This window comes from Myotis brandtii, unplaced genomic scaffold, assembly GCF_000412655.1.
Source record: "Myotis brandtii unplaced genomic scaffold, ASM41265v1 scaffold1092, whole genome shotgun sequence".
Taxonomy (NCBI): Eukaryota; Metazoa; Chordata; class Mammalia; order Chiroptera; family Vespertilionidae; genus Myotis; species Myotis brandtii.
The window spans coordinates 236,839-248,856 of record NW_005353719.1 but is presented as its reverse complement, the minus strand read 5'-3'; the positions used below and the strand labels follow the sequence as shown (position 1 = coordinate 248,856).

The following is a 12,018-nucleotide window of genomic DNA, read 5'->3' as shown; positions in this document are numbered from 1 at the left end:
CTGAGACACCTGGGCCAGGCAGCGACGACTCGGAGCCAGCGAAGCGCCGCGGGTCCCGGGACAGTGTGCAAGTCAGGGTCCCGAGACCTCTTCCTCCGGGTTAGACTCGGAAGCTCCCCAGCAGCGTTTTCTACTGCGCCCGGAGACTCCCCCTAACAGCCCCCAGAATAGCCGCTCATGGAGACGCCCATCGAGCGCGAAATCCGCCGCAGCTGCGAACGTGAGGAAAGCCTGCGGCAGAGGCGGGGGCTGAGCCCAGGGTGACTGGATAGTGATGCCTTTCACAAGAGGGAAATATAAGGACAGATATGAATAAATTTCAGTCAAAAGGATGGAATGGGAAAAGGATTTAAATATATATGCACACTTAGTTTTGCAATTTCAGGCAAGAAAGTCTTAACATTATTTTGCATCTGTTTTTGTATAATCAGGATAACAAAGATGTTCTATCATAAAAGAATGATTATAGGGCGAGCTCAAACGCTTCTTCGAGGCCGAGGGTGGGTGCGACTCCTCGCCCGCAGTGGCTGCGGGAGCCAGTAAGCCTGTCGCATTTGGCCCTGCAGAGCAGGTGCCCGGTGCTGGCCCTCGCACCGCCGCCCATCGCTGCTGGAACAGGAGGTGCGGGAGGCGCAGGAGCGCGAGCGGGAGCTGCAGCGCCAGAGGCTTAGCGTCTATGGCACCGCCGAGGTCAAGGAGCCCGCGCCGAGCCTAATGGGTAAGCCACCCGCGCCGGGACGCCGGGGCTCCCCAGGGCTCCAGCCGCTCTCACTGACTGCCCAACTCCAGTGGCCCCTTTTCTGGCTCTCTGGGGGGTTTTCCCCTGGTTCCCAGATACCTGGGGCCCCCTCTCAACTTTCCGTTCCCTGTTCATCCCTTCTGGGCTGCCCACTCTCTGTGCTTCACTCCCTAACGGGAGTGGTCATCCCAGATACACCTCACCTAGGATCGTGGTGGGGGAAGGGACGATTCCAGATGTCTTCCCGTTTTTTTGGGTCCCAGGGAACCCTGCCTGGGTTCTGCCACTCCTGGATCGTCCTGAATTTTCGCGTCCCTGCCTCCCCACTCTGGGTTTGCTCCCTCCTCCCTCAGAATAGAGGCTTCCAGGAGACGGTGGGGTGTGTGTGTGTGTGTGTGTGTGTGAACACCTGTGTGTGTTTAAGGGGTGCGGCCGGCCTCCTTTGTCCCGGCGCCTCCAGCTGGTGAGAGGAGGAGCGACCCCGGCTGAGTGCCCCTTTCCCCGCAGCGATCAGGGGCGATGGAAAGCTGGCGGTGATCTGGCCTCCCCGCAGCAAGGCTTCCGAGGACGGCCTGGAGCAGGTGGGTTCCCCTTTATCACCGTCTTTCCCCCCCCCCCACGCCCCCGCGGCACCAGGACGCCGGGCCGAGGAAAGCGCATCCCCACGCCCCCGGGGAAGTCCCTCAGGGGAGGACACAAAGTTTGGGGAGCGGCTCCGGGCCGAGGAAGAGGTGGTCCTGGGGCCCAAACCGCCCTACCCTACTCCTGGGTGTTCTGACTGGCCCTTCTTCCCAGGAGGAGCGGAAGCCTTGAGGTTAGAGCAGGCTGGAATGCCCGGCCGAAAGTAACATGCCCGTCAGAGGACCAGGACAAGAGGAGCCCACGCGTGCTCTCGGGATAAGCAGACGTCCCGAAGAGGGACCCGCGGTCTGCGCTAGGGAAGATGAAGCCTACCAACCCATCCTTGAACTTCATTTTGTGAAATCGATTCGTTTCTGCTACAAAACTGTTGTTTTCCATTGGCAAATACCACTACAACAACCTAACCAATGAAACGGTCCAGCCCTTCTCCACCCAACCGAAAACCGAGCGAGCCTCTCCCTCCGGCCTTGACTGGAGTCACCGTCTCGGCTTCCTCATTCCCAATAAAGTCCCTTCTTGCTGGGCAGTGCAGGCTATTTTATTCTGGACCCTCTAGGTCTGCGTGGGGCGGAGCATGGCGAGCGGAGCAGAAAGCAGCAGGAGGCGCCGACGGTAAGGCGGAATGTGCCCTTAACGCCCGGTTCCTGGGCTGCTGGTCCCCCACGGCCCTGCCCGGGTCCTTCTGCCCCCTGGCGGCGCGGGCGCAGACTGCGGCATTCGGATCAATGACCTCACGCCCTCCTTCTCCAGACTTCGTCAACATTTATTGGTGCCAGCAGCATGCTCTGCGCTGGGCGCTGGCTAGACAGAAGTGATAAGAGGTTGTTCCTGCCCTTGGGGTGTAAACAATAACTACAAAAGGAGAAAAAGAAAAAAAAATGAGGGTACAATCTCCTTCGCAGGGCACACAAGGCCAGTGATAGCAAACCTCACATGCCTGTGGCCCCAGGCAAATGTGAAGGAGAGAGATGAGGGGTGCTTGAAAACAAATGCCTAGGTTCAACGGGCTGGTAAGTGTTCCTCCAACACAGCAGTGCTACCAGTGAGTGGGTTAAGTGGTGCCAGAGCTTCTGCTTCCCCAAAGCAATGGAAACTGGGACTTTAAAAGAGAATCTACTAAACCTTAAATAATTATGACTATTTAGAAAACTTTTAAAATAGGGTGTGTGTGGGGGGGGGTAGCAAGTAACACCTGTCTGCAATAGGGCTTGTGGTTCATTCTCTCTGTTCCCCTTGAATGGACTTGAAGTTCTGTGAACACCCCAAGTCTCTGCAGTTACATTCTGTGGTTGTAGTGTCCCAGCTTCTTAGGGTGCAGTGAGACTCAGAAACGGTTGAGACTCAGGGAACATTTTTAGAATCATTGTTTAAACTCCTGGATTTGTCCAACTCTGTATACTCTGAGTCTAGCAACAGGCTGGAACCTGCATAGGGACAACAAATGGTTAACGAAGGATGGAAGAATGCTTGCTCATACAGCATTGCATGCCAACAGCAGCTCAGCCCACCACCTGACCCCATCATCAGCACACTGACCTCTTGACAGTGACTCTGGGAGGTCGAGAGAGAAAGGCAGGAAGGGCAGCAATGCCAAGGTGGAAATGGAAACACCCAGAGCCAGTTCTTAATTCCCAGAAGGGCAGCTAAGAACTAAGCATGTAAAGAGTTGACAGGGTGGCTTAGGAATGGACCTTGTTTCTTAAACGTTCCTGCAAGTTAAAATCACCAGAGGCACCCATATGCCAAGCAAATCAGAATCTGAGGGAGGCCTGGGCATCAGTAAAGCTCCCCAGGTGCTTCCAACATGGAGCCAAGTTTGAGAGCCATGATGTAGATATAGGCCACAAGTTCTCAAAGTAGGCTGGCACTGCTTGGGAACTTGTTAAAAATACACACGCTTGCCCTAACCGGTTTGGCTCAGTGGATAGAGCATTGGCCTGCGGACTGAAGGGTCCCAGGTTCGATTCCAGTCAAGGGCACATGCCCAGGTTGCCGGCTTGAGCCCCAGTGGGGAGTGTGCAGGAAGCAGCTGATGAATGATTCTCATTATTGATGTTTCTATCTCTCTTTCCCTCTCCCTTTCTCTCTGAAATCAATAAAAATAAATAAAAGAAAATTATTTTTAAAAAACACACATGCTTGGGCCCTATCCCAAACTTGATCAAAACTTCCATGTAATTCACAGGGATGCTAAAGTTGGAGAATCATGGGTGTAGACATTTCTCCAGGAACAGGACCCAGGAAATGTTTCCTTCCTCTCCCAGTGCTGCCACCACCCAGTGGAAACCTTTAGTCTGAAGTGGCCTGTGTACTTGCCTTATGGGAGACAGTCTAAAGCTGCATGTGGCTTAATCAGAATTGAGATGTACTGTAAGTGTAAAATACCAGATTTCAAAGGCTTAGTACCAAAAAAGGGGTGGATGTCTCATTAATAGTTTATTTTTAAAAATATTTTTATTGATTTCAGAGAGGAAGGGGGAGGGGGGGAGAGAGAGACCCACAACCAAGGTATGTGCCCTGACCGGGAATCAAACAGTGACCTCCTGGTTCCTAGGTCGAAACTGAAACACTGAGCCAAGCTGGCCGGGCTCATTAATAATTTCTTACATTGATTATATGTTGAAATAATATTTTGGAGATGTTGAGTTAATTAAAATTTCACTAAAATTAGTCTGGCCTTTAAAAAAATGTGGCTACTAGAAAATTTGAAATTACACATGACTCACACTTTATATTTCTATAGAACTAGGCTAGTCTATAGAGTTCTACAGCTGAGAGCTTCACAACCCCTTTGAATTCATTCGGACCTGGGCTGTGGATTAAAAAATCCTTGATACAATCAGAAATTGTCACCAAAAAAAAGAGCCCCATCCTCCAATCCTGATTCACTTAACCCCTCATCCGTTTGTGTCATCTGTAAAGTGGGGCTTATAAATACAATGCGCCAGGGACTATTGGGTAAGCGAGTGGCTTGCTCAAAGCATCAAAGCAGGACTCTAGGTCTCTCCTCCGACTCTGAAAATGCAGGGTTGGAGGGGACCAAAAGGCATTTCTTAGTTTAAAGGGGGTAACTTGCAGCTGAGTGACACATGGCCAGGAACGGCACCCGTCACCGCGCCAGGGACCAGTTGCGATGACAAGAACCCAGCTCAGGTCCAGGCTCCGATACTTGCTCGCCGTAGCTTTGAACAGGTGAGTCCAACGGTCTCAGCCCGGGTTTCCCCTCCAGTCCAAGGTTGGGTGAGGCTTTGGAGATGCAAAGTGGTAGTTGTTGGCGGCTCTCCCAGCTCACCTGCGCCCAGGACACCCCGCGGGGTACAGCGACCTACCCGGTCCGGGACCCAAAAGCCAGAAGATCTGATCTTGGCTCTTAGGAAACTAATCAAGAGCTCTTATCCGGGGGCACATCTGGAAATAAGGTGTTTTACGCTACAAAGAAATCACTTCCGGGTCAAAGTAGGCAAGTGGGCGTGACCCTGGGGGGTCCCTTCTCACACACACATCCCCCCCCTCCCCGCCCCCAACAGGCGTTGAGTCTCCCGGCTACCCGGCTACCCGAAAGTTGCGGTTTTCTGGGTTCCGGTTGTTGACAAGCACCGCTATTTCCCTTTTTGCTGCACGTACGCCTTTGCACATGCCCAGAGCTCTGGTCCGCCGGTCCACGGAACACGGTTTTATTACTAAAAACTACATTTCCCAGAAGACTGCGCGAGTAGGTGGGGCTTCGTCGCCCGAGAGGACGGGAGCGGCGCTCGAGTGGACTCTTGAGTTTGTGACCTCTTTCTTTTATTTAACACAAAAATGGTGTATCCGCACGCAGGGCCCCGCGGCCGGGGCAGACCCAGTGCGGATGGACCAGCGCGGCCTGGCCCCTTAGAAGGTGAGGCCGAGCTGCCCTTGGAGAAAGAGTGAGCCCCTCCCTGCCCTGCCCCTCTCCTGGAGTTTGGAACTGTCAAGCCTCGGCTCCTACCCTCTCCCAGGTTCAAGAGCCCTGTGTGTCCCACGCTGTGGGCCCGGCCGCGCTCAGGGACCGGGCCGGGCCTGCCTGGCCTGTGAGGATTTGCACCAGCAGGTCGGTGGCTAGCATGTGAGATGGCTCCTCGAAACCGATGGTCAGCAGCTGCTGGTAATCTCCGGACGGCTGCGGGCACAAAATCCTGGGGGCCCAGGACAGACAGGGCTGGACGTGAGCGCCCTCTGCTTCTCGGGAGCCTCTCCCCTCGGGTGAGGGGCTGGGACTGAAAGAGGCTTTGTTTCAGCTGGTGGGGGAAAGTGGTTTCCTTGTCGATGAGAAGCCTAGGGCACTAGTTCTGGGAGGCTGAACTCGGCATCCCTCACTTAACCAATCATCTAGCTGCTGTGTGCCCTCGGGCAGGCAACCTCTCTGGGCACCTGTTTCCTTCTTTGTAAAAATGGGCTAGTTACTAGTATAGACCTAAATGGGTTTTACATAAAGCAGTTTTCAGAACATAATAAAATTGTATGGTTGTTACCAAGGGGAACAATGTTGGGGGGGGGGAATAGATGGTCTTTGGTATGGTTCTGCCCCTCCCTCCAGAGCCCACGCCCACCTTGCCATGGCCCTAGCTCCTACCAGGAATAAAGATCATCCTCGGCTGGTCCTAGGGGCACCCATCGGCCGATGGACCACAGCTTCTGAATCTGGGGACAAGAATTGGCCGGACTCTTGCCTGTGTCTTCCCATGTATCTCGATAGCACAGGAAGTAGCTGGGAGGGGAAGAGGCAGCAATTACGAGTGAGCAGTTTTCTAGCTTCTTCTGTTAAGGGCTTTAATTTTGAAGGTGAGGTAGAAACTCATCAGAAGTTGCCTTCAAGTTCTCAGCTAGGGATGTGACACAATACTGAGGCCTTCTCTCTCTGCCAGACTACTTTTAAGATGAGGACTTTTATTTTGATTGGGGGATGAATCTTTTAAAAGGCAAGGATGGCCTCTCAAAGGTCCTTGGTTTCCTGTTTGACTTTCCACACCTCAGTGGTAGTGGTGGTGGTTCAGAGGCCCATACTGTCATTCTCCATAGAGGGGGTAGGGACTTTGATTCTGGTAAGGGGACTCACTAATCCACATGGGAATCTTGCCCCCGGCTGCTGGGGTCTGGGGTAGTTTCCAGGTTCCAGCGCATCTTCTTATAGAGGTACCGGGGGAAGCGGCTGGTGGTGTAGGCAGCAGGGGCACAGTATCTGAAGATGGACACCTCGTGGGAAGGACTGATGGAGAACCTCCCACAGAAGAAACAGGAGATGCTGGGAAGAGATGGGAGCGTGGGGAAGGAGGTTGTGCCCCAGACCCTTCTACCCTCTACCAATCCCCGTCTCCCACCCTATTACCTTAGGGGGTCTGTCTCTTCCAGTTCCACAAACCCAAACGATGCATACATGAGCACCAGCTGTTCCAGTCGCAGGGTCAGCTGTTGGGAGATCTCCAACAGCTGCATGGAAGAGGAGGCATCATAGTATTAGCTGGCCTACCAGGAGCACCTGCCCCTCTACCTCCCTCCCCGAGGCCTGAGGGATAACGAAAGGGGCATGGGGTTTAGGGAACTGCCCCCACACACCCCCTTTCGAACCAGCTCCTGCAGGGCTCCATAGATGGGAGGCACACTCCTTGCAGCTGCCTCCAGGTACAGGAAGTAGGGCTCACACATCTTTAAGAAGGTGGGCATGGCCTTTGCCAACTGTTCCTTCTGAACTCGGTCCCTGCTGAAGGGAGAAGAAGACCTTTGCTTAGGATCTCTTATCACCCCTCATTTCTCCCATTCTACTCAGCCTCCCACTTTTATCCCTGGTCTGGACCTTGGGTACACCCTCTCCACCCCCACCCCCCACCCCCAACTCCAGATCTTTGTCAGAGCATCTTCCAGGACAACCTGCATCACAACTATTTGGAACACCTGGTAAAATGCTGACACCCGAGTCCCATGGCTTATTTTTGCAGGGTGGGACCCGGAAACCTAGGGTTTAAACAGCCTCCCAGAATCAGTCTCTTTTTCTTTGGGCTACAATCACATTCTCCTTTTTGGTCTCAAACTGGTAACCAGCGGGCCAAATCTGGATCAGATGGGTTTTGTTTAGCCTGCCCAGGATCCAAAACCTAAGCCTTCAGTTAAAAAATCAAAAAAAAGTCCTAGAGATTTGGCAAACTGGTGCCCACATAATAGCAGGTACTTCCTAACCCCAAATAGTACACAGCCCTCATCACTCTTCCAAATTAGATCCCTAATCAGCTAGCTTCATTCATTGCCTCTAGCTCCTCATGCTTTTAAGTTTGCAGCTCTGGTGTGTTCCACCTGCCGGAATCCAGTCACCCCTCTCCTGTCTCCTTATGTACGGGGACCCTGGGGCTCTGTCCAGCACTACCTGTAGAGCAAGTAGCTTTGGAAATCATCCGCCTTTTTGAGCAGGTAGCGGAGTTGTTCCGTGATGGGGCTGAACAGGGTGTCCAAGGGTAGGCGAGGAGGTGTGGGGCCCGGGCCCGGGCCCGGGGCCAGAGGCTCTGGGGAAGGTGTGGAAGGGGAGGCCTTGGGCAGTTGCCCCTGGACATCCTCCGGTTCCACTTGGGCTGGGTCCCCAGGTCGGCTTGAGGGCGCCGACCACGAGGGGTCTCCGCAGGGCTGAGCCCCAGGTTCCATGTCGTCCTGGGGCAGCTTTTCCCCAGTGCCGCCGGGGAGGATCGGCTCCACGAACCACTGCTCCGTAGCCATTGTGGGGCTGGAGGAAGGGATCTGAGACCTTTAAATCTACACCATCCCGGTTGGCCACGGGTTCGACCCCGCCTGGGAACCTCTGATTCGCCCTGGATGGGAGCGCAGCACCGTCCACCTCACTCCTGCCTCGACCGCTCTGCCAGCGGCGGAGCACCGCGCGGAGTTCACCTCGTTTGAATTTCAACACGTAGGAGGGGCGCGCCGCTGGGGTCCGCTTGAGCGCGCGCTCCAGCAATCCAACGGAGGTGGGGTGGGGGCGACCTGGGCCGGCACTGGGGAGGTTATGTCTTTGGGGTGCGCTCTGGGGGTCACCGCCTTTCTCTTGGAGGCAGTTTCCTAGGGAGGAGGGGGTCTCTGCAGCGCGTTCAAGCCCTGGGGCGCAGGAATATAAAGGCAGGCACCTGCTCCCACCCCCAGAGCCTCCGACTCCAGGAGGGAATCTGTATTTTAAAAACTAAGGGAGTGCCCGGCGGGTGGTTGAGCACGGACCTCTGAACCAAAAGGTCACTGATTCAGGGCACATGCCCAGGTTTCCAGTTTGATCCCCAGTAGGGGTGTGCATGAGGCAGCTGACCCATGTTTCTCTCATCCATGTTTCTACTATCCCTCTTCTTTCTAAAATCAATAAAAGCATATTAAAAAAAGACAAAACAGCCCTAACCGGTTTGGCTCAGTGGATAGAGCCTCGGCCTGCGGACTCAAGGGTCCCAAGTTCGATTCCAGTCAAGGGCATGTACCTTGGTTGCGGGCACATCCCCAGTAGGGGGTGTGCAGGAGGCAGCTGATCGATGTTTCTCTCTCATCCATGTTTCTAACTCTCTATCCCTCTCTGTGAAAAATCAATAAAATATATTTTTTAAAAACCAAACCAAAACAAAAAACTAATAGGAGTTGTCCTGACCGGTCACTTAGTGGTTAGAGCCTCAGCCCTCAAAAGGGTCTAGGTTCCAAGTCAAAGGCATGTACCTGTGTTGCAGGTTCCATCCAGCCCTGGTTGGGGCACCTGGGAGAGACAACCAATCAACGTCTCTCACATCTATGTTTCTCAATCTCTCTCTGCCCCACCTCCCTCCTTTCCACTCTCAAAAAACAATGGAAAAAAATAGCCACCAGTGAGGGTTAACAAAATAAATTAAAAAACTAATGCAGTTGAGAGAAACTGCATTAGAACTTAATAGGGACTATCTCATTTGATAACCCAATCCCTTGTTCCTTTTATGGAGAGAGGACCTTGTAGCTTGGAGGTCCTGCCATGGACCCTGCTCCAACAGTTTTTGTATGTAGCTTGAAAGGCTGTCAGACGTATACATATGAGGCCAAATACTTTAATTATACTTAAACTCTGGGTAAAGTGCTCACAGGTGTTGGATCCCACCCTGTGTGACCCTGAGCAAGTATCTTTGCCATAGGGAGTCAGTTGCCTATCTGTAAAGTGATTTTTACAAGCTCTGCTTCTTGGGGCTGCAGAGAGAACCAAGAAAATGTAAAGCTGCCTAGCTGGTGTGGCTCAGTGATTGAGCTTCAACCCATGAACCGGGAGTTCACGGTTGGATTCCCAGTCATGGCACATGCCTGGGTTACAACTGATCCTCAGTAGGGATCATGCAAGAGGCAGCCAATAGGTGATTCTCATCATTGTTTCTCTCTCTCTCTCCCTTAAATCAATAAAAACACATTAAAAAAAATAAATTCCTTAAAAAACACACAAAAAACTAAAGCCGAGGTAACTGCTAGTCACTCAACAAACATTTAAGCACCTACTGTTACAGGTACTGTTCTGGGCATGGGGAGATGATAGAACTGTGCAAACATTCCTGTCCTGCCAGTGCAATCACTATTATAGCTGGCTGTGAGGCAGCCCCATTCACTACCTGTCTCCCTCTGAGAACAATTCAGTACTATCCCGGCTCTCCCAGGAGGCTGGTGCGGTTCTTCAAATACCCCGCTTCCCCAACTCCATTGATAAAATGGGACTCCTGGCCTTTTTTTCTTTTCTTTTCTTTTTTTTAAAACTTTATTTAAAAAATCTTCGGTGCAATATTAAAAAGCAATACAGCCAGCTGGAGCGACAACCAACAGAAAGAGTAGGGAAGACCCACTGATCTCACCCCACCCAGGGGATGGAGGCTGAGGGCAGACCAAGGAGGGGCCTGGTTGGTGGGGGAGGGAAGAAAGGCCACCCATCAAAATGAACAGGCAGAACAAATCATTTATATAGGAAACATCTGGCTGAACTAAAGATCTATGGGAGATAGGAAACCCCCATTTCTTTTCTTTTTTTTTTCAAAAATGTCCTAGGTTGGGGGTGGGGGTGGGCCTCCTGGGGTGAAATGAGCAGGCCCTGTCCCACCCCACACTCCTCCATCAGGAAGTCTGGGATGTGCTCGATGCCAGATGTGTGTGTTGGGGAGACACTGGGAAGAGATGAGTAGGGAAGGGTGCCCCTCACTGGAATCTGTTATGAGGGCTGCGAGTGTCCCTAGCCCAACCCCTGGACTCCAGGGGACTTGGGTAAGATGGGTCTGGAAAGGGTAGGGGCAGGGGTGAGGCTGGACATTCAGCCTAGGAGGCCATCAGGGTCATCATCCTCAAAGTGGCCTTGCTGGAGCACCTTGATGTGGTGCTCGTAGATTTTCAGGGCTGGGCCAAGGCGGATGGACAGGCCGGTTAGCACATCTGTCCGCTGCATGAGCAGGAGAGACTTGCCATCTATTTCCTGGGTGGGACAGAGAGAGACAGAGAGCAGGGTCAGAGCAGACCCCCACTGCCCTGGAATAGTGGAAGGAAGCTGAGGGTTGGAAACTCACCTGTTCTTGGAAAGCTGTTGCCTGCTCCGGGAAGCCAGCCTCTGTGAAATATTCTACCACGTCCATCACTGTCCATTCTACAGGGTCAGCTGGCTTCTCTTTGCGCCCAGAACTGCATTGGAAAAGAGGGAACCGGTGAACAGTGATGTTACTCCGGTTGTTACACACCCCTGGGCACCACCCTCTTATCTCAAACATCCCAACTTACGGACAGCCAAAGGGGGTTCCATCGGCCCCAGGCAGGGCTGGCTTTCCTGGGGGCAAAGGCACGGGGGATGGGGAGTCTGGCCCAGTGGCAGCAGAGGCTGGGAAAGAAAAAGCATCTGCCTGTGACTTTGTCTTGGGGCTTGATTCCTCCCGACCAGGCTCCCTCCCCCACCCAGAGGGGTCCTTACCTGATCCCCCTTCCTTATTCATGGCTGCCATGGAGAACACCTGGCGGGTGCCACTGCCTGGTGCTGGCCCCCGCCCTTCATCCTGGCCCTGGTGAGGTCCACAAGGTGTCCACTCCTTGACCCTCTCCTTGGCACTCTGAGGGCCCCTCTCACCATTAAGCTGGTGATGCTGGGCACCTGCAGGACGGTCACCCTCGGGTACCTCAGAGCCTTCAGACACATTGTCTTCATCATCTTCATCTTCTTCATCATCTTCCTCCTCTTCCTTCTCAAGCAGTCGCTCTTCTCCACCTCTCTGGTGCCGAGGAGGGAGGCACGCAAAGTTAGCAGCTGTTCTGGCCGTGGGCCCAGTCCCTGGGATCCAGGACTGAGCGGTGTACCTAACGGCCACTTTTAATATCAACACGGACTAACTTCTACACATTTGCTCCGTGCCAAGCTCTGTGTTAATAAAGCCCCCCAGTAGCCAAATCTCACTAAACTCGCTCAACCCCAAGAGGTCGCTACTGTTGTTAAGTTTTACACCGGAGGAAACTGAGGCTCGGGAAGATTAAGTCACTTACCAAGGTTGCTACACGCTGAATCTGTAGGGAAGCCGCACAAAGCCCAAGCTGCCCGTTCCTCCCGGGACTTGCACCCCCAACGCCAAGTTCACCCGCACCTGCCCACTGCGCGGCGCCGTCCCTACCCAGCGCGCTCACCTTGCTCCGAG

The 12,018-nt window shown here is 53.3% G+C and overlaps 3 protein-coding genes across 4 annotated transcripts in view; 1 reads left to right on the top strand and 2 right to left on the bottom strand.

Moving 5' to 3' along the window:
- Positions 1 to 7: 7 nt before the first annotated feature.
- Positions 8 to 1,907, top strand: LOC102253533. The gene is given in 7 exon segments (XM_014543348.1): positions 8 to 260; positions 372 to 375; positions 470 to 525; positions 527 to 598; positions 600 to 718; positions 1,247 to 1,320; positions 1,535 to 1,907. Coding segments are annotated over 7 exon segments (426 nt in total). The 5' UTR covers positions 8 to 177; the 3' UTR covers positions 1,553 to 1,907.
- A 3,243-nt stretch (positions 1,908 to 5,150) lies between these two features.
- On the bottom strand, positions 5,151 to 8,657 carry LOC102253226 (chromosome unknown open reading frame, human C19orf67). Of its 2 annotated transcripts, none has more exons than XM_005857261.2 (6): positions 7,758 to 8,657; positions 6,956 to 7,100; positions 6,729 to 6,829; positions 6,459 to 6,644; positions 5,976 to 6,110; positions 5,151 to 5,538 (listed from the first exon to the last, which is right to left on the bottom strand). In XM_005857261.2, exons 1-6 carry the CDS (start codon positions 8,099 to 8,101, stop codon positions 5,364 to 5,366), a joined length of 1,086 nt encoding a protein of 361 aa, XP_005857323.1. In that variant the 5' UTR covers positions 8,102 to 8,657; the 3' UTR covers positions 5,151 to 5,363. The 2 variants fall into 2 exon arrangements, with proteins under 2 accessions (XP_005857323.1, XP_014398791.1); XM_014543305.1 differs by having other exon boundaries at positions 5,455 to 5,640.
- Positions 8,658 to 10,086: 1,429 nt separating this feature from the next.
- Positions 10,087 to 12,018, bottom strand: part of SAMD1 (sterile alpha motif domain containing 1) — a 4,058-nt gene continuing 2,126 nt past the window's right edge. Inside the window, exons 2-6 of the mRNA XM_005857265.2 lie at positions 11,870 to 12,007; positions 11,307 to 11,601; positions 11,120 to 11,216; positions 10,912 to 11,023; positions 10,087 to 10,820 (exon numbers count right to left, since the gene is read on the bottom strand). Coding sequence (XP_005857327.1) covers positions 10,662 to 10,820; positions 10,912 to 11,023; positions 11,120 to 11,216; positions 11,307 to 11,601; positions 11,870 to 12,007 — 801 coding nt within the window. The 3' untranslated portion in view covers positions 10,087 to 10,661. The remainder of the gene's footprint in view (positions 10,821 to 10,911; positions 11,024 to 11,119; positions 11,217 to 11,306; positions 11,602 to 11,869; positions 12,008 to 12,018) is intronic.